The 23,112-nt window shown below is 31.8% G+C and overlaps 4 protein-coding genes across 4 annotated transcripts in view; 3 read left to right on the forward strand and 1 right to left on the reverse strand.

Annotated features, from left to right (window-relative positions):
* The window catches only part of LOC105795210 (uncharacterized), a 98,270-nt gene that overhangs the window by 30,521 nt on the left and 44,637 nt on the right, over nt 1-23,112 (reverse strand). The window lies entirely within an intron of this gene.
* Nucleotides 1,584-11,559, forward strand: LOC105795202 (protein DWD HYPERSENSITIVE TO UV-B 1). Its single transcript, XM_012624723.2, has 10 exons — nt 1,584-1,803; nt 2,095-2,161; nt 3,401-3,654; nt 6,666-7,251; nt 7,684-8,340; nt 8,549-8,986; nt 9,700-9,894; nt 10,385-10,441; nt 10,910-10,972; nt 11,061-11,559. Exons 1-10 carry the CDS (start codon nt 1,772-1,774, stop codon nt 11,142-11,144), a joined length of 2,433 nt encoding a protein of 810 aa, XP_012480177.1. The 5' UTR covers nt 1,584-1,771; the 3' UTR covers nt 11,145-11,559.
* Nucleotides 13,411-13,987, forward strand: LOC105795204 (peamaclein). The gene is made up of 2 exons (XM_012624724.2): nt 13,411-13,579; nt 13,680-13,987. Exons 1-2 carry the CDS (start codon nt 13,492-13,494, stop codon nt 13,862-13,864), a joined length of 273 nt encoding a protein of 90 aa, XP_012480178.1. The 5' UTR covers nt 13,411-13,491; the 3' UTR covers nt 13,865-13,987.
* Nucleotides 15,741-17,074, forward strand: LOC105795205 (thioredoxin domain-containing protein 9 homolog). Its single transcript, XM_012624725.2, has 4 exons — nt 15,741-15,912; nt 16,005-16,280; nt 16,440-16,598; nt 16,721-17,074. Exons 1-4 carry the CDS (start codon nt 15,889-15,891, stop codon nt 16,892-16,894), a joined length of 633 nt encoding a protein of 210 aa, XP_012480179.1. The 5' UTR covers nt 15,741-15,888; the 3' UTR covers nt 16,895-17,074.

Here is a 23,112-nt window from a genome sequence, read left to right on the forward strand (position 1 = left end):
AGCTAAAGTTGCACATTGTGCCACACTGACCCTGATATTTAAGCTAACTTGTTCCAAAATAATTCAACTAACAAAAAAAAAAAAAAGTTTTATATCATTTATTTGACAGTTACGTGAGAGTTTGTTTTAACTTTGAAATATAAAGTATTCGGATCTTGAGATTTTTAAGTTGGAGTTTTGTTTTACATCAAAAACATTTAAAATGTTATTATAAAGTTAATTGGAATATATTCAAATTTGGATTAAAATAAATTTGAATAAAGTTTATACGTGATGAGACTTAAATTCATAATAAAATTTAGATCGAGAATTAAATGCGTGCATAAATACACACGGTGAAATTATTAAAAGCATATTGACTTTATAAAGCAACGTACATTATTTGAGACTATTTTTGTCTTTTATAATTTATATAAAATGTAGAATAATACATATACATATTAAGATTTGAACTCGGGATATCGCAGTTTTCACCGTCTAAATTTTATCAATTCAATCAAAGTTACATTTGATTTTTATATTAATTTTATAAATTTGTTACATTTTTTTCACTTACAAGCGTGTCATAATCTAGTATTAATTACACATTTAATTAATCAAATATTATAATTATATAATTATATAATTATCCTTGTAATTATTTTTGTAATAACAAATGATTAAAATATGTTATAAGTCTTTGTACTCTTTGTAAATTTGAAATTTAGTCTCTTTGTTTTTTAATTTCAAGAATCAGACCAATTGTAAATACTATTACAATTATTTTATTAATTTCAGTTCGTTATAATATAAATTTTTCAGATTCGATGCTACTAAATGAGTGTTTTTATTTCAAAATGTCACACTAATAAATTTAACAAAAAATTAACAGTCTTAATAATTTAAGATAAAATTTGAAATATGAAAAATAAAAAGATTAAAATTTTAAAAATAAAAATACAAAATTATAAATTTGACTAAAATCTAAAATCATGAAGAGTAGAAGGAGGCATATGTTAAACATAAACTTGTCCATGGGTCGGGTCGGGTCTTAATAAAATTTTAAGTATTTTAGGTTTGTTTGATAGACTCGAGTCTGGTCTAGCCCGCCCGTATTAAAATTTTTTACATTATTTTTATATAATTTTAAAAATACATCACAAACGCTAAAAAATTAAAATGAATATTTTCCAATAAATTGAAAAATAAATAAACTAGTAGCAAAACTAACAATAAAATAAGAGTTATAAAATATCTAAACAATAATAAAATATTAGCAACATAATAATTAAATAACAAAAAACAATGAGAAAGTAACAAGAAAATAATAAGAAAACAATAATTTTCCTTTTATTTTACAACTTCGACTTGAAATAGGGTTTTATTTGAGACTCGACCTATTTTCTAAACAAATATTATTTTATTATTTAAATTTATTTTTGAGTACATATTTTTATTTAAAGAGTAATTAGGGTAAAACTATAAAACGGAAAAACTCATGAAAAAGTATCTTGAAAAGCTGACAGTAGGTGGGCCCAACCCATTCATGCGTTACAATCTTAGTAGTAAATAGTAAACTGAAAATGTTGCCATTTTGCATTTGATCTTCTTCTCCTTTTATTTTTTCCTATATTGCCCATCTGATTCTATATTTCTTATCTGTTTAAAATTAAAGCAGCCAATTCCAATTATTCAACAAATCTTTTCAAAAACTAAAAAGAAATTCAAACAATTTCATCTTTCGTTCTTCTTCTTCTTTATGAAAATCTAAAATTTGCAGAGCTGGATCGTTATGGCTATCAAAATCCCAGCCTTAGGATCAATGTAAGTATCTGTTTTTCCTTTCTAGCAATTCTTTTTTTCAAAAAAAAAGTTTAAATCTATTTCTTAATTCTGTAGATTACACTTTTATCGTCTCAGTTACTGATTGTTCCTTTTGGTAGATTTTTAAATTCTTCATGGAAACCTAAAATTTCTTGCTGGAAATGATGAAATGTGAACATGCATGATGCAAACTTAGTTATTGATTACTTCTTTAATTTTCAATTTTTAAAATAGAATCACTGTTGCGTTCTTCTTAGTTACTTTTTATTTTTCCAATGAATTTGGTTGTAGATACATCGAGTCATGCAGGAGGCATGGTGTTGCACCGAGAACTGGATTTTTATCTGCTCTCTTTAAGGTTTGTTCCGATACGTACTTAGATTTTCATGTTCGAAAATGTTACGAAGTTGCATGCATATTTGTATGTTTTCCAGTGCCTTGGAATGAACTTTGAATGTTGAGAATTTAGACAAAATGCGCTCGGAGCTTCTGATCATTAGTCTAGGAGTCTCAAATTGGTTTGCCAGGCTTGTGATTCTTCTGATCATACAGTCGTGCTACCAGTGTATTTCAATTAGAAAGCTGAATGCTCTTTACAGCTTCGTTGTCTTGTGAGAGTGGCATTTTAGTTATCCTGCCGAGAGTAGCAAGAAATATGTTTGGCATCATGCTTAATAGTTCTAAGCTCTTTTTCTCGGACCTCTTTCAGGCGGTAGTAGGTAAGGAAGGAATAATTTCTGTTGTTCGGTATAGTGCGGTTGAGATGTTCTAGGAGTTGGATTTTGGGGCTCAGTCTTATTACAAAGTGTTTGATTGTACACAGTGCACCTTATCATCCATCTAAAAGCTCAGGCGTGTTGTTTATGCTTAGTTTATCTATAATCATGCGTGAAGTGATGCTTCTAGGTGAATCCTAACAATGGAGGACTTAGTGAAGTGAAAAAGTTATTTAGCTGGTTCTATAGCTTACAATTGATCCAAAGACACAGAAATTGGTTAGTTACAACTAAACATGGTTGGTGATGTTGAATGAGTAAAGAATGCTCTAGAATCCAAAGACCTTGAAGCACATGCCTAAAATGTTTGATAAGTCTCGAATATGAAGAAATATCCAAAGCTCCCTATAACTTCAACTCAGGTTATTAACATCCCAGTGTTTAGGTAATAAGCATAGAAATGTAATATGAATAATCCAAATAATGTAGTCCATATTGTTGTTTGGTGTAGCTTTAGATGTGTCTGTTAAGGTGGCCCCGGGGAGGGGGGGGGGTTGGCACCCTTTGGTACTATTGCACAAGTCTCTGTGGTAAAAGATGGCAAGCTGTTATAAAGTCTAGTTTGAGTGTTTTTTTACTAACATCATATCCAAATTTTTGGCTCAAAGGACCGTGTTCTTCCTCTTTATCATATTTGGCAAAGAGATTGATTTCTATGGTTAAATATGATAAACACTAACTACATCTTCATATCTCCTTGGATTTCTTGAGCTGAAGAAACATAATTTTCCTTTCTTTTTCAGTGTCTGTTTATAATTATTTTGCTGATGTCTGTGCAAGTTAAATTAGATAAATACTTTTCTCTTGGTTGAACTTTTCAGGCTGATGTTAAAAAATCCCGCCATGAGTTATGTGTACTGGAGATTTTATTGGACCATGTGAAGGATGTTGATTTTCATCCACTTCTTGAAGTGACTACAAGAATTGGTGATTCTGAGATTGAAGCAGTTGATGTGCTCAATGAATCATCTTGTGCATTGAATGGAGAATATGCTTTAGTTCTGATACGATCTATTGATCAGAAACTTCGGATAGTTGATCTCCAGGATTTGTCATTTGGGAAGGACTTCTTGCGGTATAAAACAGCGTTTATTATGCATTAGTATTCTTTAGTAAAGTATCTGATTTTATACTTGTTTTAATGTGTCAGACTTTATATTTTTGTTGCCACTCTTCTTAGGGATAATAGAATCGTGAAGTTGTAAAAGTTTGTCTGGAGAAAATAACTTTATTGGCTTAACATGTTGAAACATTTTCAAACTAATTATAATAATTTATGATTTAAGTGGTACTTCTACCAGTGATATTTTACGATACTTAATCTACTTGTGTGTATTTCAGGAGGTAAGTCTCTGCTTTTAGGATCTCAATAGGGAAAGTGTATATTTTGAGAAAAGAAGAAAAGAAAAAATAGTAAATAATGCAATTAGCTAATACAATTTAATGCTTTTGGAAATGTTAACCTCGGTTTCCCTTTTTATAATCAATCGTGTAGCATAATCCCCCATATGGTAGGATAATGATTTCTCCTTTTTTTTTCTTCCTTCGAAAATGTAGTCATCAATGACCAAAGGCTCTTGGTCATGATCACACAAGAAACTATTAAGCTATTTGTCGTTGTCTTTGGGTTTGGGGTAGTGTTGTGAAGAACCTTAACCAAGCCTAAGGTTTTAGTGAGTTGAAACTTGACAACTTGAAAGAGAATAGAAGAGAACAATCTACAACCAAATAACGTTCTCCTTGAGATGTGTGAGAACGTGTAAAACAGATTTTATACAGACTTGTATTGGCACTGCTTGTGACCAATACAAACCCAAATATTCTTGTCAAGCCTCAATATAGAAAATAATAAGATAAAAGCATTAAGGAGCTTGTTCTTTTACTTATGGTACTTTTTGAGTAACCTAAATATCTAATGATTGACATTGCTGATTAAATTTCACTTTTTGCCTTTATCTTCTCTATATCATATGTCTTGGATACTCTTTTAGGCATAGATAGAGTAATCAGGTGCATAGGATGGCAATTTGTTTTAGTTTTAGCTTTAGGTTATGGTATGGTTCATTTTTCCAATTTTTCCATGTATTTGAAGGATCCTTAGAGGTCATATCTCCTTATCCATGAGTTGAACACAAAGTGTCAGATACCGGTACTTCATAAAAAATGTAGAGTCCGAGCAACATAGTGGGTTAGCATTATGTTGGCATGATTTTTGCCATGGCCAATGGGGATTGGCAATGGAGAATGTGGTTTCTGTTACACGTGTCCTATGGAAGATCATGATTTTTGGATCCTTCGTTATCCATTTATTGATGGAGCTCCACTTTTCCGTAGAATAATTTGGAAATTTATATATTTTCAGTATTCACCCTTTATTTTATTTTGAATATTTCAATAACATGTTTTTGTTTGAAAAGAATCTTTTGACGTTAGCCTTGGCATGCAATAATCGGATGCATGTTCAAATTGTAAGAAGGTAATGGGAGAAAAAAGATGAGGTTATTGTACTCTTTTTTGAATTTGTTCTACGAGTTCTAATAACATAGTTCCTTTCTATATTGCTTGGTACAATATTTTGAAGGTGATATTCATCTGGGATTTTTTCTAAATAACAACCATCTAGCAGGGTGTAGGTTCATACGAATCTTAAGGTATTTATGGTAATTCCGAAAATCAACTGGGGTGATAAAAATCAAGAAGTAAGACGATAATTGACATAAAAGGAAATTGATTACCATATTAAACTCTCCATTCAATATATAAGGAAAACCAGTGAGTTCTCGATAGTAACGCATTAATGTTATCTATGTATCATGTATTTATGTTGAAACAATGGTTAGTGAAGCTTTAGACAGGTTTCCTTTCTTGATAGTTCCCTCCGAATTTTCAGCTTGTAGTCTTTCATAATGTAGTAGTAAGTAATCATTAAATTTCTATAGTTACGTGAGGATATTTGGATGAAATACCAAATCAATGCAACTAGAAAAATCGATTAGCATTATATGCTTTTCGACACGTGTTAAATGTTTATTCAATGTAACCGATCTTTGTGAAAATGACGTCAACATTGTCGAAGAAGTTAAACGTACCTTCTAGATTTGATCATATAGTTGTCATTTAGCTAAAAGTGGCTATAAATTTGTCGTTTTGTTATATTTAGATTGGCTTAGACGGGGATTTCATTTGTCAATATGGCTTTAGAAAGATTTGGCTCTTTTTCTCCTTCTCTCTTCCTTTCACCGTCACCGTTCTTCTTCTTCTGCTGCTGCTACTTGAATAAATTTTCAGGTTCTAGCATCACTAGGAACCCTTTGTTCCTTTAGGCTTACTATTTCTCTTTGCGAACTAATCTTTAATGACTACTATAAATGCTAATGCATATTTGAAAGAAATGAATTATCTCTGCTTGAGAGGCCTTTGGAAAAGCTCTTATCACTGTTCTCATGAATGTAACAGGAAAACTCCCGTTTCTTTCTTGGTTTCTCATTTTCTTCTAGCTGTTTTCGATTTGCAAATGGTTGAGTGCACAGAGTGCTTCTGTTAGCCTCTAGTAGATGACATGTCAAGGAGTTGACTATCTGTACCAACTGGAGCGATTAGTTTGATTTGTCACAGTCAAGTTTAGAGTTTGCTGTGGCTCTTGTTAGATTGGGCCTCTCCACATGTTCCCATTTGGTTTAGGTTGGATGCTTAGCAGTTACATTAATGATTTCTTCTTGGTCAGCTTATGAGAGGGATTAGAAATACTTCAAACATTCACATTTTGATAGCTGCTAGATTTTCTTTTGGCAATGTTTCAATTATAACTGAAGCTGAATGAGTGCTGTTGCATAATTTGGAGATGCCTGAATATGGTGAATATTTTGGGCCATTATTATGTTAAATTAGTTTCTTCTTTCTCTATTTTGCTTAAGTGCCCATTTTGTAAGTTGTGTTACACTTTCTTGATTACCGCCTCTTAGTTTTGTGCTATCTAGATGATGCATGTTATGATAGTTGCTTTATCTCTGTTGAAAAATTTTGTGAAGTTAATAAATGGTTTTATATGTCTTCGATTTTTTTTAACTAATTTGGGTTATCATTTAGGGATGTTTCTCAACGAGGGCTACAATGCCAAGTTCTAAACTTGAGGTCTTCGCATTTTCGGAAGCTCAACTTGGTGGGCGAATTTTTGCGGTTGCACACCCTTAACCTTGACTATAGCACTATGCTCAGTAGCTTTCGGGAGGATTGTTTTTCTTCCATGCCGAATCTGATGTGTCTCTCAATGTGTGAGACCAGAATTTCCAACTTATGGACTACAATTGCTGCACTTTCCAAACTTCCTTCTTTGGTGGAGCTTAGGTTTCAAAACTGGATATGCTGCAATGATGTTGGATCCTCTGGATCTTCCGTTGGTGATGATCAAACTGGACCCAGTCAGCCGAGCAATGCATCTCACCTTGAGATGCCACCTATTAGTCTTAATTTACTTATAGATCTTGATGTCATGACTGAACAGGCAATAAGAAATTTGCTTCCATTCAGTATGAATCAGAATTTTCAAAACGCAAATGAGGACTCTTCGGATGATAGTGAAGTAGATTTTTCTATTCACCTGGAGAATGACCAATTGGACTCATCACACAGTGCACCTCCTGGGTGGAACAGAGAAATCAATCTACCGAGTGAGGTGAATCTATGGCCTCTAATCACCAGGTTCTTTAGCTGTTTTGTTTATAGCATACCGTGGGGTATTATGGTGCTAAAAAAATGAAGTTTTTGGTTTGTTGTTTAATGTGATAATGGTATCAAGGAGAAATAATTTTGTTTGCCACACAGATAATTCCTGATATGCTAGTTAAATTCTCCTAAGTTAGTAGTTATTTTTAATAGTATTTCCTTATCATTTCTCATAATCTCTATCTTAATATTAGGTGAAATTTCCCTTATTTTATAGCTCAGAAATGAATGAGCATATGGTAGGATTTAGTTCTGGCATTCACTCTAAATTCCTAATAGACTCGTTGACTATGAGAGTTTCTTTGGATTGTCTTGTTTAACATCTTTCTTCTAAAGCCTTGGTTTTGATAATCCTTGTATGTTGTTCTGATTCATTTGGCAGGCTACTTCTGCTGCTTTGTCAAATCAAAATGGAGAAGAGTCTTCTGAAGGTGCCATCTCAGGGCATGTTGCAGATGTTTCATTCAAGTACATTTCTGAACATGCTTCACCAATATGCTTTGAGCAACATTATAGGGAGTTCATGATAGCTTCAATACCCCAGTTGAGAGTTTTGGATAACTTACCTATCAGAAATATTGATAGAGAAATGGCTAATCTGACTTTCTTTAAACATTTTGAGCGCCTACCTTATAGAAGAAGCGACAAAGAAAGTGTTGTTAGTATATTGCAGAAGCGAGAAATTAGAGCAATCCCTTCTAGCTTCCGGACACAAAAGCAAATGCCAATGGATCCTGTTGGGAAGTCGCAACATTCTTATGCCCGATCTCTCTGTGCTGCAAAAATGGGATCTTCAGCTTGGCCATATATGCATTCACTTTCTATTTCAGGCAATGATTTGGGAGATGAAAACGGTAGCTTTCGTCCAAGGCAGTTTGAATATCATCCAACTAACTCTAGCCTAATGGTCTTTGGAACTTTAGATGGTGAAGTAGTTGTTGTCAACCATGAAAAGCAGAAAATTGTTAGTTACATCCCTTCATTTGGGACAATGAATAGCGTGTTGGGGCTCTGTTGGCTCAAGCATTTTCCCTCTAGGGTGAGTAAATACTATGATGTGCTCCTAAGAGAGGTTAAATTATAGTGCTCTCTCACTTCATAAATGCGTTTGCCTACTTTATTTCCTTTTCCTTTTGAAATTTATTGTTTTAGTAGAAAGTAAACACTCACCACTTTAGAGATCTTAACAATTCTTCTAAATTTCATTCCTCAGTGCCAACTGACTGAGTTTTACCTTTTTCATTCAGCTGATAGCTGGTTCAGATAATGGCTCACTGAAGCTGTATGATATTCAGCATTTCCCATCAACTTCCAACGGCTTGCGTACCGCTAGTTCTGTCACCTTTGATGAGTTTGATCAATTAACATCTGTTCATGTTAACTCTACGGATGAACTCTTTCTTGCAAGTGGGTACTCAAAAAACGTGGCTCTGTATGATATCAACAGTGGAAGACGGTTACAAGTGTTCACTGATATGCACCAAGAGCACATTAATGTAGTCAAGTTTTCGAACCGATCCCCATCAATTTTCGCTACTTCATCATTTGATCAGGATATTAAGATGTGGGACTTGAGACAGAAGCCAATAAGGCCTTGCTACACTGCTACAAGTTCTAAAGGAAATGTGATGGTCTGCTTCTCACCAGATGATCACTATCTTCTCGCCTCAGCTGTTGACAATGAGGTAATTTTTATAATGGCTAATAGCATTAGTTTGAGTGTCTGTGCTAATCTTGTTCTATGTATTTGAACATTGAGTTTCATACTTGGTCTATGATTAACCTGGTCCTTAAATTCTGGACTTAAAAATAATTGGATAGATGAGGATATGAAACCACTGATTGAGAATAAATTTAACTAGAAATTCCAACTATGATTTCACCAATTTTGTGAAAGATTTTCTGCGAATAGATTTTTAGTTTTGCCATTATAGGCATTTTCATTTTCCACCCATATTTCATTTTTCAGTTTTGAATCTTACCTCTCCAAGAGGGTGGATTCAAGTTAACCAGCCAATAAATACAAATTTAGCTGATAGCACTCTTACAAACTGCCACTTTGGCAGGGTCATAATTTGGGTAATGACTCTCGTGGTTGTGGAAGTGCCACCATATTGTACTTCTAAGAGAATCTATATCCTAGTTTCCTTTCCATTGAACTTGAATATCTCAGTTTTTGTTTTTCTTTGGCCAAGACTTGCAAAACTCAATTGAAATGCTCTCTTCTTATTTCGTTAGTTTAAATTTGGAATTAAAATTTTCTTAATTGTATTTTGCAAACATTTATTCCTTTTCTAAGAATATGCCATTTAAAGGAACCTTTACTTTGAACTTTTATTATTGTTATTATTGAAGTACATATTGGTATGATTTTGGTTTGAAATGTTGACATTGACAGGTAAAACAGCTCTTGGCTGCTGATGGAAGCCTTCACCTGGATTTTCAGATACCTGCTACTGGCAGCTCGCAAAACTACACTCGTTCCTACTACCTGAATGGTAAGGACTATATTATAAGTGGGAGCTGTGATGAGCATGTTGTCCGTGTTTGCTGTGCTCAAACTGGGAGGCGTCTCAGGGATATTTCTCTGGAGGTACACGTGTCTTTAAATTTGCACATATTTTGTCCAACATCGCTGCTCCGTAATTTATGAAATATAGATCAGTATGGAGACACGTGCCCAGCATGGACCAAAATTTAAAGACAGGATATGCTTTTGGATAGGTTGCTGAAATTATAGGATCAGATGGAACATGCTTAACTATAGTTATGTGGTTTTTAGGGATATCCGCAAGTGAAATGATCTATAATACGACAGGAATAAGCCAAAATAGTTTGTAGGAATAAAACTTTTAAGATTTGAACTGGGGCTGATTTGTTTGGTTTTAAAATTTTGCTAAACTAGAAAATCATTATATTAAGGCAAAGAATCTAAAAGCAGAATAGGAGATAGGAACCAAAAATAAGTCAAAAGTCAAAAGACTGCTGATGAAGAGAAAGCCAGAAACCAAGAAACTAGGCTGCAGTTCGAAAATTTTAAAGTCAAAAGTAGCATAGGATATTAATGCATTCATCTTGTGCAGGGAAAAGCTTCGGGGAGTTCAATGTTTGTGCAATCGCTGAGGGGGGATCCCTTTAGGGTGAGTTAAATCATTTTTCTAGTGATACTTTATATATAATTCAGCGTATTGACATTTAAATTTTTTTTGTGGATATTCTTTCCCACCTTAGTGTACTTTTTTGTTTTAATCTTTGTTAAATTGACCAATCACAAACATTGCGTGTCGCTGCTAGTCTTCTGGTGACCTTGTTCTCTTGTTTGTTTCTTGTGGATGTCAACTATGAATTACATGTCTGGAAGCACAATTCATAAACCCATCGTTTCTCAGATAATTTATGAATCTGGTACACGGAAGAGCAGTCTGTTTTCTAGGGAGTTCCTTATATTAATGAAAATTCGAATCAAATAGCTGATTGATCTTGGTCATTATAACTAAATACATATATTTTAGTGGCTATGATTATATCTTAGGGGTGAATTATCACTCTTGGTGCTTCTTCATATTTGGCTTTTCCACTTATTAATTTTCAAATATCCCTGCTTCCAGCCTTTCAACATGAGCATATTAGCTGCCTATACTCGACCAAGCTCGAAATCTGAAATAGTCAAGGTATATTATATCTCACTGTCTCGTTTTTTTTCTTTATATGGCCGGGTGTCTCAATCTTACATTGATGCTTGAACCCCATTTCTTTCAGGTCAATTTGCTGGCTTCTTCAGAGTGTAACAAGGAAGCTTCATCTGGTGGGAGCTCTTTCCCATTCAATAGCATGGGAGGTTAATTTATGTATACATACAAAAGCTACAGTATCTATCTTCTGCTACTTTATGACTCTATAGGTTGAACAATCACAGTTTATACAGGTCAGCATATAGTCAATGCTAACTATTAAAACATTGTAAAATCGATAATATAGATTATTATCGAATATACTAGCAATGAAGTTTTTTAACTCCACAAACCGAATTAAAAAATTGTCACATGTCCTTAGTATATATTTTTAAAAAAATAAAAAATTAAAGATATGGAGATGTGGCTGTTTTTTAATCTAGTTTGTGAAGTTAAACTACTCAGTTGTTAGTGTATGGAATAACAGTCTGATGTTATATCTACATAATGTAGGTAACTGAACATGGGTCTTTCTGTTGCTCTGGAACATGTTATTTAAATGCAACTCTTTCTAAGACTTGAATGCTTTTTCTCTTTGTTGGGTTAAGCTAAAATCATGAATTCCTACAAAAACTATATTGATTAGGTTAAACTATGCATATAGTCCCTGTACTTTTCAAAAGTTAGGAATTTAGTCTTACTTTTTAGATTTCAAAATTTAGGTTCAAGTTGTTACCACTATTTTTTTTTTGGTTAAATTCATTGTTGGGACATTTAAAAAAAAAACTATTCACTCAGTAGCCATCTAATTCAAAAAAAGATATTGTAATTAAATTGGATTTAATAAATAATTGAAACTGAATTTTAAAATCTGAATTAAATTTTGGAAATACAAATACAGTGACTAAATTTTGAATTTTTAAAAGTACAGGGACAATAGGCATATTTTAACCTATTGTTTATAGACCTCATAGTAGCAATGATTATTGATAATTTTGATATTAAACATTAGAAATCATTGTCCATAATCATGCAGACATGTTTAGGATTTGTCATTTTGCTTCGTACATAAAAAGTTTATTTTTGCCATGCTTAAGTCAAACATGAAGTTTAAATTTGTACATGCCATTTGCCAACACCATATGTGAACCAATGATTAAGAATTTCGCATCACATCTGTAGATTAGAAAGAGAACCAGTCAAGTGTTCTTCAAGGTCGGGAATTAGATGGTGGAGGTTTAACTAAAAATTTAGGGGTTAATGAGAATTTTTTTAAAAAAGAAAAAGCAGTTTAATTAAAGTTTTAAAAAATTTTGAGGGTTTGATGAGAATTTTTAAAAATTTAGAGGGTTTAATTGAAACTTTTCAAAAATTTGAAAGGTATAATAATTTTTTTAAAATATTTTAGGGTTTAACTAAAATTTTGAATATTTTGAAAATTAATAAAACTTTTGTGGGGTTAAGCTCCTATTAAGGAGTTTAATTATCCTCCTTTTATGTTGTTTTCCTTCATGTTTAAATTAATCATTACAAAAGAAAAATTATTAGAGGGTTTTTTTAATAATCTGATCATATCTGTTTTTTTTTTTACACAACTCTTAAAACTTTCTATTGTCTCTTTCCAACCCATTAATAGGAATCAGCGTATTTGAACTCATGTTCTCTTGCATTGGTAACAATGCTCATGCCAATCGAACTAAAACTCGACCGGCTTCTCAAATAGAGTTTTAAGTAACTTGCAATTACGCATATCTTTGTTATATGTATTCGAGTTATAGTTTTCGGTTTGATTATTATTTAAATGTATTCAGTTTTGGGTTTTATAAAATAAAAAACAATTATTTTTTAATTGAATTAATTTCAACAAAAAATAAAAATAATGCTTGAAGAGTATAAAACACTATTTTGAGGCTCAATTTTCATTTTGTATTAATTATTCTAAGTCTAATGACTCATAATAGCTTATAAATAAAAATCAATAAACTTAGAATAATAAAATTATTTAAATCCCATGGGATAAGTTATTTTGAAATAACATTGATATTTAGTACCAATATGTTTAACAATTTAACAAAAACAATCGATCGAGTCTTAACTTGATTAGTATGAGGATTGTTGTTAATATATGATGACATAGGTTCGAGTGTACTAAGTACATTATCTTTCTATTTATGGGTTAAGGAGGAATTATGAATAATTGTATCGGAATCTATAATGAAATTATTAAAAGAAATAATTTAACACGAAGACAAACGGAGAAAAAGTGAAAAAAAAAAAAACCAAAGGAAGAAAGGAAAAGGAATATAGCAATTAACGAAAAGTCTAAAACACACCGTATGGACAGTGCTTGAAGTTGAAACCCACCGCTCCCTCATTATCTGCCATTAAACCTCCTCCTTACATCTCATTCAGTGCACACTCCTTTTTGCCTTTTGCTTTCCTCATATCTATATATACACACACACAGTTCACTATTACACTCAACATCTCAAACTACTTAACACCATTAAATAAAAAGAATGAAGGTCTTGTTTGCAACATTGCTGGTTTGCTCTCTTCTACTATGTTCCTCAATTTTGGAACCAGTCATGGCACAGCCTCGGTCACGTAATCTTGTTAATGATAATAAATAATATTACCACCTTTTTCTTTTTTGAATTGCTTCAAGCTTTAAAACCTTGTGTTGTGTTGTGTTGTTGCATTGCAGCTTCATGTGCGGGGAAATGCAAGGCGAGGTGCAGGAAAGCAGCGGTGTGGGAGCGGTGTTTCAAGTACTGTGGGATATGTTGCGAAAAGTGTAAATGTGTGCCATCGGGAACTTATGGGAACAAACACGAGTGCCCTTGCTATAGAGACATGGTCACCAACAAGGGCAAGCCTAAATGCCCTTGAACTCACATTTTCTCTCTTAATTTCAAAATAATAATGATGATGATGATGATGATGATGTGTAGAGATTTCCATGGCAAGACATGTATTTATATGTTCATGAAAATAATTGTTCTTGCTATTTAATTTATGTTTATAGTAGTATTTAATCTATATAATCATTGTCGGGTGGAGTATCTTATTTTATATTTATATTTCAGTATTTATGCAACATATTATATGCAGATTTTATATTTAAAAATTCGAGAAGTACGAAGCGGCGGAACTTAAAAAATATTTTGGGTTAAATTAAATATTTATTATGTTTGGGAGTCAAAGTACAATTTTACTATTATTAATTTAAAATTTTATAAATTGTAAGGAGCTTAAATTAAAATTTTACTATTTTAGGGGCCTCTACTAAGCTCTGCCACTGTATATGTAATAAAAAGTATAAAAACTTTTAGGATAGTTAAAATTTTGATGAAGTTTAGTGAATTCAAATATTTGTGAATATTTGATTTAATTTGTCACTTGCCCAAAGCTCAAAGGCTCGTCCAAAAAATTGAAAGGTTTAAACAAAATACGAGGCCTGAAAAATAGATTTGGGTAAATTTAAAGACTCATTTTCTATATGGATTGGGCATTGGACAAAATTTTTTGGCCTGAACCTGACTCGACCTGGCCTGGATATATTATGTTATAAAAAATATTACATTAATTATATATTTAAATAATAATTATATATTTATATTTATATTAAATCACTAACTGAATAACAATTAAATCCATTAGCCAAAATCTAAAAAAAAATTTATCCAACTAAATAACCCAATCCAAAATATAAATTTTAAAAATTATATTTAATACAATAAAATGTTTATTTATTTATTAATACAAACATTTGTTATATTTATGGTAGTGTTTTTAATATAAATACTTTTTAATGTGTTAAAGAACTCTTATTTTAACCTTTTTTAGTACATTTAGTGTATCATATATATTTTAAATATTTTAAATAAAATTAATCTAAAATATCAAATATGGGCAGGCCCGGATTTACCTTTCTTAAATTGGGCCGGGCTTGAGCAAAAAAATAAACCTATTTTTTGGGTTGAGCTAGACCCAAGCTTGAAACATTGGTCTAGATACCTTGTATGGGTCTGGCCCAAACCCGACTCGACTCATTAGCACCTTTTATATTTACGATATGTTTTATTTTTACGGATAATAAATATGGATATTCAAATTCATTATGTGTTTTATTTTTTTTAAATATTTTTATAAGTATTAAAATAATATTTAACGTATCCTAATATATATGATGAATAATTTTATTAATTTGGTTCATATAATAATATTTAAAGAATAAAAAAATTTGTATTTCTATTGCACAATAATTTTTAGAGTTGATATGTTATTTAGCAGATGAGTTTGGTTAAAATGTTCAATTTGATATACTGAGTCTCTTTAACCTAATTTAGTACTTGATTTTGGTTTCAATGTTCACCCTGGTACTTGAGTTTTCTTTTGTGATAGCTAAGTATTTGAGTTTGGCTTTAATATTTAATTTGGTATTTAAAATTTTTTTTTTGTCTCAATTAAGTACCTATGTTTTCCTTACTAGAGTACATATGTAAACACATTAATTGGGACACATGACTTTATTTAGCCTATGTACCAAATTGACCATTGAAATCAAACTCAAATATCAAATTGGGATAAAAATTTAGTACCAAATTGAATAATGAAACCAAATTCAGGTACCAAATAATATATTAACTCTAGTTTTTATTCGGATTGCTGTGATAAGAAACCGGGCCAAAAGCCCAGACATAATTTATCCGGCCCAAACTTTTAAAACAAAAACGACGTCGGCTACTCCACCTACTCCACTGTTTTCAAAAATCGAAGCCACAAAAAAATCCACATCTCTCAGTCTCCGCTTCCCAAAAAATTCAATTAGATTTTGAAATTCCAGCGAAGGGGGAGGAGACACACACACACACACGCACACGCACACGCACACAGATCTTCAAATTTCATCAATGGATCATTCAAAGGTTCAAGAGGTAACTTCAATGATAAACCCTTAAGCTTTCCATTTTGGATCTTTAATTTGTCTTCTGAATTTATTTATATAAATATTTCGATTCTTGTCCAGATCGTGGAGAAGCAGGTATTGACGGTGGCGAAGGCCTTCGAGGACCAGATCGACGAAGAGATTGCGGCTTTAGATCGACTCGACCATGACGATCTGGAAGCTATTAGAGAGCGGAGGTTGCAGCAGATGAAGAAGATGGCGGAGAAGCGAAGTCGTTGGATCGGTTTAGGCCATGGTGAATACTCTGAGATTCCAGCTGAGAAAGACTTCTTTTCCATTGTTAAAGCTAGTGAACGAGTCGTTTGTCACTTCTATCGCGAAAATTGGCCTTGCAAGGTATATACGCCTAATTTTATTCAAATTTCCTTATTGTGAATGCTAATGAGTTATTGAATCAAAAGGCAAGTAATTAGTATGAATTTTTTTTTCTTTATTTTGAAGTAGATTTGAAGATAAAAAGCAATACAAATCCGTCTTTTTTGAGTTGAACCGCAGGTGATGGACAAGCACTTGAGTGCACTGGCAAAGCAGCATATAGAGACACGTTTCGTGAAAATTCAAGCTGAGAAAAGCCCGTTCTTGGCTGAGAGGCTCAAGATTGTTGTTCTTCCTACACTTGCCCTTATCAAAAATGCCAAAGTCGATGATTATGTGGTATTGTTAAATGTTCTTTCCAACAAAATTTAACATCTGAATTTGGTCTTTGATCTTTTTGTTTTTCACTGTTTGCTAATAGTTTTTCATGTCTGTATTTTGATGGTGTGATTCATTTGCAGGTTGGGTTTGATGAGCTCGGGGGAACAGACGAGTTTTCCACTGAAGATTTGGAGGACAGATTGGCTAAAGTTCAAGTCATCTTCTCTGAAGGCGAATCGTCATCGAAGCCCAGAACACAAACCAAAAGGAGTGTCCGACAGAGCTTGAACCCAGACTCGTCCGATTCGGATTAACTGTGGGTTGTCTCGGTTTGTAAGCTTTCTTTACCTGTTTCAGTGGAAATCAATAGGATTTATCATCATTCCGTCTTTAAATACTGTCAAAGCAAATGAAGAGAATATCATTTGTTGTATGAATGAGATCATTTAATCATCTCGATATATATATATATGCTCAATCTAATTTTGCTGTAATTTTTGTTTCGATTTATGCATTCGGATTTGGTAAATTTTTTGTTTCTGCTTATGCATTTGATTTGGAAACGGGTGATTGAAAGCCTCATCTCACAGCACAGGGATGTGAGCCAAAATGATCAACTGCTTCCAGCTTGTACTATTTATCTACTCACTAAGGATTTTGCATCGAATCATTCTCAATGAGAGAGTTGGAACTGTCATTATTCTAATATTACTGTGGATTTTGTTAAGGAGTATCTTAAGAATAGTTTTTCAAGGTTATTATATCAACCAGGCATATGCTATATGCAATGGGAGAATTAAAATTTGTTCCACCAATATTTTTACAGATTTTGTCTACTCATTCCTTTGAGTTAGTTGTTATTGGGTTGGGTCAAATTTAAGTAGGATTTATACATGGTATCAATGATACATATATTATTAAAAAACCGGCTTGGTTTGAGAATGTAGGGCCATCTAAAAATAAGGAAAAAGTGCCGAGTGAGTCTTAGTTTGATTGGCGCCAATGCAAGAGGACGTGGATTCGAGTGCATTGAAGCGTATTATACTCCTATTTATGAGTTGGGAGGGGCGCATTGTGTCAAAAAAAAGGAACAAATATTATTAGAATTTATAACGAGATTGTTTAAAAAAATAAGGAAAATGAAATATAATTTACCTAAGTTTTGTTTATTTTATATTTTTAATTAAAAAAGTTCAGTTAGCGAGTTTCAAGTAATAATTTGATGATCGGTGTGACGGATTAGTACTCATCGACAAGTAGAATAACATATTTTAGATCCAAATTGATCTGATGGTCAGTATTAGTTGATCAATGAAGAAAATTGTTTGAAATTTGATTTACAAATTTGACTAAGTAAAAGAGAAGGGGAAGAAGAGTTTCGTTGTTGCGAGTGAGGTGAACAAAAAGGTTATACAATAGTGATTTTAATAGTTAAATGACTTAAATAAATTTTTTTGAATGGTTTAGTTTCTATTTTCTAAAATTGAATAATCAAAACGTAAATTTATTAATAATTTAGTGACATTAAGTGTAATTTACCTAAATAATTAACTCATTCATAAATAAAATTTTATTTTTATTTAATATTTATTAATTTTATATACTTTTTATTTTATAAATTTTAAACCTAAATAATTTAAATGTTTTTATATTTACAATATAATTTATTTTTAGTTTTCATGTAATTTAAATTTCATAATTCATACGAGTAAAAGAAAACTAAGGTTTTGACATTAAAATGGGCATACCAAGGCCTCCTATAACCTAAATGGGTTTAATATTTTGTTTGAATCTTCATAAATGTGAAGCAGGCATTTGTACATAATCAGATACCTCGAATATTGAATGAATTTAATTTGAATATTTAAAGCTATTATTAAATTTAACATTTTTATTTTATATTTTTAATGAAATAGTTGGGTAAACTTACGTTCTAATAATTCAACTTCAAAAGTTACAAAATAGTTATTAAATTAATCAAAAGTTTTTATAGTCACTGACTGTTAGATTTTTCTTCTTTTCAAAAAGTCCATTACTAGTCGTGGATGAGTAGAAACTTGAATTAATCTAAAGATGTTCCGTATAAAAAAAAACTAAATTGTAAAAGAGAAAGGAAGAAGGTTTTCATTGGTACGAGCGATACAAACAAAAAAGCCATACAATAAAGATTTTATTAATCCAATGAATTAAATGAAAACTTTTAAAATTAAATAATCAAAGCATAAACTTACTAATAATTTAGTGAACTTGAGCTTTTGTAACCTAAATAGGTTTAATATTTTTGTTCGAATCAATCTCAAATGTGAAGCAAAGTATTTCTACATAATCAGTAGCTGGACTTTTGAACAAATTTATTTTGAATATTTAAAGCTATTATTAAATTTAATACATAAAATATAAAAACTATAATTGTAAAAATAATTAAGATAATATTAATTCAATTTCAAACTAGAAAATCAAATATTTAATTAAATTTCCAATAAAAATACACATAACAAATCAACAAAAAGCAAACCCATAAACCATTTTCAGTGCAGAATTCAATCTATCGTCCTTGAATATATGGTAAAACAAAAATTATAATAATAGTTACTTCCTACACCACGTATGGTGTGCTCAAGATGACATTCAACATTTCACTAAATCCTATCCCTAATTGAAAAAGGGCTTAGGTTTATTAATGGCAAACAATGACAACAACATTATAAAATAAAATAAAAACCCAGAACCATGCATGCTTTGTGAAGAAGAAAAACACAGGCAAACACAAAGGATGATGGTAGGTACTAGGTAGTCATACACGATTAGTCTTGCTACATTTGACACGGTCCAACACCATTTTCCCAAACAAATGACTGTGCAGAACTGAATAATGTCTTAATATGAATCTCACAAGTTTGTCGTACAGATCTCCCTGAATGTAAAAAAAAAAAAAAAAAAAACAACAAAATAATTAAAAGTTCAGTAGATAACTGGAAGACTATGACTATGAATATAAAAAAGATGGTCAATTTCTACAAAAGGTCCTTCTACTATTATGTTTTTTTTTCGGAAATTAAAAAAAAAGGACAAAAAATGATATATAGAGATTTATCAAATTAATAGAGGGACTAAATTGACTAAAAATGAATAGTAAAGGTAGAGTTTGACCTAAAAAAGGAGATGCAAGAAATGTAAGGTTGAAAATGAAGTTATAGTAATATGGTACCTTGGAAACACGCAAGGCAGATTGAATAACATAATTTCCATAAGCATCTTGAAGGACCTTCAAGAAATCAATGTCGAACATGATTTCTTTGATGATCATTGATGCATGTTCACTTGAACATTTCATGCATTTCTCCACCACATTGCTGCCATATTTGTTCATTGAAAGGGAAACGTAAGTCCCTCGAAGCTGCATGATTAGGTTTGAGGTAACATGACGAAGTCTCATTCCAACTACAAATTGCACAACATAGTTCCTGCAAATTTAAGATAATTATATCGTATGTGTAGAGCACTTGATGATGCACCACATTAGTTTTATATATATATATTATTCTGTACGTGGAGTATTTTTTAGATTCTACAGGTAGGATTAGGATTAAAAGTATGATATGCATTGTAATATATTGTAAAAATAAAAATAAATATATAAAGAAATGAGGCTTATGTCACCCTTTTAATCCTACTAAGGAATTTAAAAACTTGTGCAAAGGTGGTGGGAAGAGGCAGGTATAAAATTTATAAAATTTTAAACAATTTAAACTCAAAATTAATAAATTTTAATTTAATTTTTAAAAATTATAAAAATATAAATTAATAAAATGAATAAATTATATTTCACCTTACATAAAATTATACAATTTAAAAGCTAATGAGACAATGAGTAAAGTTCAACCCACCTAATTAAAACCAAGAAGGAAAAACACAACTAAATAAATTTTCCTTAAACCTAAAAAAAAAATCCTCAAAATCTTGAAAATTTATCATTAATCCTTCTAAAATTTTGAAAATTTTCCTTAAAACCCTAAATTTTTTGAAATTCTAAAAGCATTATAAAGAATTAAAAAATTAATTAAACCCTCTAAAATTTTCCAGAGTTTTAATTAATTTTTTTCAAACCTAAAATTTTGAAAATCATCAAATTAAACCATTCAAAATTTTTGAAAATTTTAATGAGGTCCCAAAACTTAGATAGTAATTTGAATAGAAAAAGGAATTTGAGAAGCAAACCCATAGCAATGCTCGGAAAGAATAAAGGCATTTGATATAATTTCAGCGAGCATACGGTCCCTAGCTTCTGTTTGGACATGGCTCAAGCATTGATTCAACACACAACACCCACTTTTATCAGTCGCAATGTCCATACAATTATTTGCTATTTCATCCGCAATATGCTGCAATGAAACAAACAAAAACAAAAAGAATATATTATTTCATCCGCTCCTTACTACAATTGAAAAAGGTTGTATGAAACATGGATATAACTGATGTTGCATTAAACTATGAAAAAAATGATACAAATAATATAGCGTCACTATTTCATACAATCCTTCCTTTGATATCATTCGTAATAAGGATTGCTATACAAGGATTACTTGGATTTAAACCTTAGAAAGTTCATGATACAAACTATAATATAATCATGTTAATACTAATAATTAAGTTACAATCAATATCTACATATATAGTAACATTAATTTCTAAGTACATACATGCAAAAACATACGTGTGTATATATATAATCATTACTGGTACGTAAAGATAAGCAAATATAGGAAACAATTATACCTTGGTATCTTCATTTGAGAAAGTAGAAATGCACTGATCAATTATATGATGACCATGGATGTTGTTCGTCAATGTAACAGCAATAGGTTTCAAAACCGACAAAAGTATCGATATTTGTTCTTGAGATTTCATCCGCAGCATAAGCTTTTGAACCGCCCGAGTCCTGAAAAAGAAAAACACATACAATATCCGACCAGAAGAAAAGATTACAGTTTCATTGAGAAAGAAACCCTAATGGCATGTTCTTGGTTCTTTACCCGAGTGGATCAGTGCAAACTTCCATGAATCTTTGTTTTCTAGTGACGAGTACTAGGAGTAGTTCGGTCGTTTGTTGTTGATTGATCACTTCGAAGAGTTTTTGGATGAGATAATTGGCGAACTGGTGTACCATTAACTCGTGAAGTTGATCTTTAACTTCGGATATAACCATATCGATATCTTCACGTTTGATGATTTTGTCGTCGAATTTCTTTTGCAAGAAACGACAGCCCTTTTGGTCTTTGGCGACGGCGGAGATCCGACCTTTTAGTTCCTTCAGTGATGAACACGTGAACCATTCTTGGCCACGATTGTTGTACATTGGAGGGAATAAATTAGATTTAGGGTTTTCGGGTTGCGAGCCATTAGAACTCCATATAGAGTTGTTGGTACCCCAGTGGGTATTCATCGGCCAACGCCGGTTAGTGTAAGGCAATTCATTGAAAGATTGGCTCCTCTGTCGATACACGTCAAAGCCAGGAAAACTCGGTTGCCGCTGCGGCGGTGGTCGAACCATAGATGCTCCTAGAAAATCATAGCTTCCAAACCCCTCATTGTGAAACCCTAATCCTATTTGCCCTCTCACAGCAGATTCAACCCTCATGCTTTGTAAACGAGAGCTATTGTGATCAATAAGAGTCATTCGTCTAAAAGAATCTTCAAGGCTTTCAAAGCTTTGTTGGGAAGGTAATGGAAGGTTTGGAGTTAAGGGATATGATCTTTGGGAAGAATAACCAGTAGGGTTCTGGAACAGACCATGAGTAGGGCTTTGACGGAAACTAGGGGTAGAATATGGAGGAAGAAACAGACGGTTTTCATAGGTGGTTTTCTTCATGAAAGACCAGTACAAGCCTTCATTATCTATTCTCACCATGGGGTTTTCAGAGGTGGTTTCCTGCATGTCCATGAACGGAAATTGAGAACCTTCCATATCATCTTTTTTCTCCATTGGGAGTGGGGGTGGGGTTAGGGTTAGTGTATTGGTTACAACTTGGGAAACAAAAAAGAGGGTTTTAAGGAAAGAATATAATGGCAAAATAATAGCTGGAGTGAAAGGAGCAACTAGTGTTTGTATCAAACAAGGAAACATACATACCACGTTAACTACTCTGACTATAAATATATTATATATTTATTATATCATTAAAACCATATATATATCTTCTTTTTTTTAATCCTTTAATTTTGTTTTTCATAATTATTTAATCATTATTTCACCAATTACCTATGGGTTTAAACACATCAATTTTGGCAAGATTTTATTGAGAAAACAAAATGACGCAAATTAAGTTAATTATTTTATATGATTTTGTTAACTTACAAAAAAACACTATGATTCTATGATATTGTAATATATGATTATTAAGCCAAGTTTTTTTTCTTTAATGTAATATTATATATATGATATCAATTCGGGACTTAAATTATTATCAAATAGTTTCGACTCGTTTCAACCTAAGCTTAGTAATATTCTCAAAAGTGTTTTGTGCACTTTTAG

This window comes from Gossypium raimondii, chromosome 3 (assembly GCF_025698545.1).
Source record: "Gossypium raimondii isolate GPD5lz chromosome 3, ASM2569854v1, whole genome shotgun sequence".
Lineage (NCBI taxonomy): Eukaryota > Viridiplantae > Streptophyta > Magnoliopsida > Malvales > Malvaceae > Gossypium > Gossypium raimondii.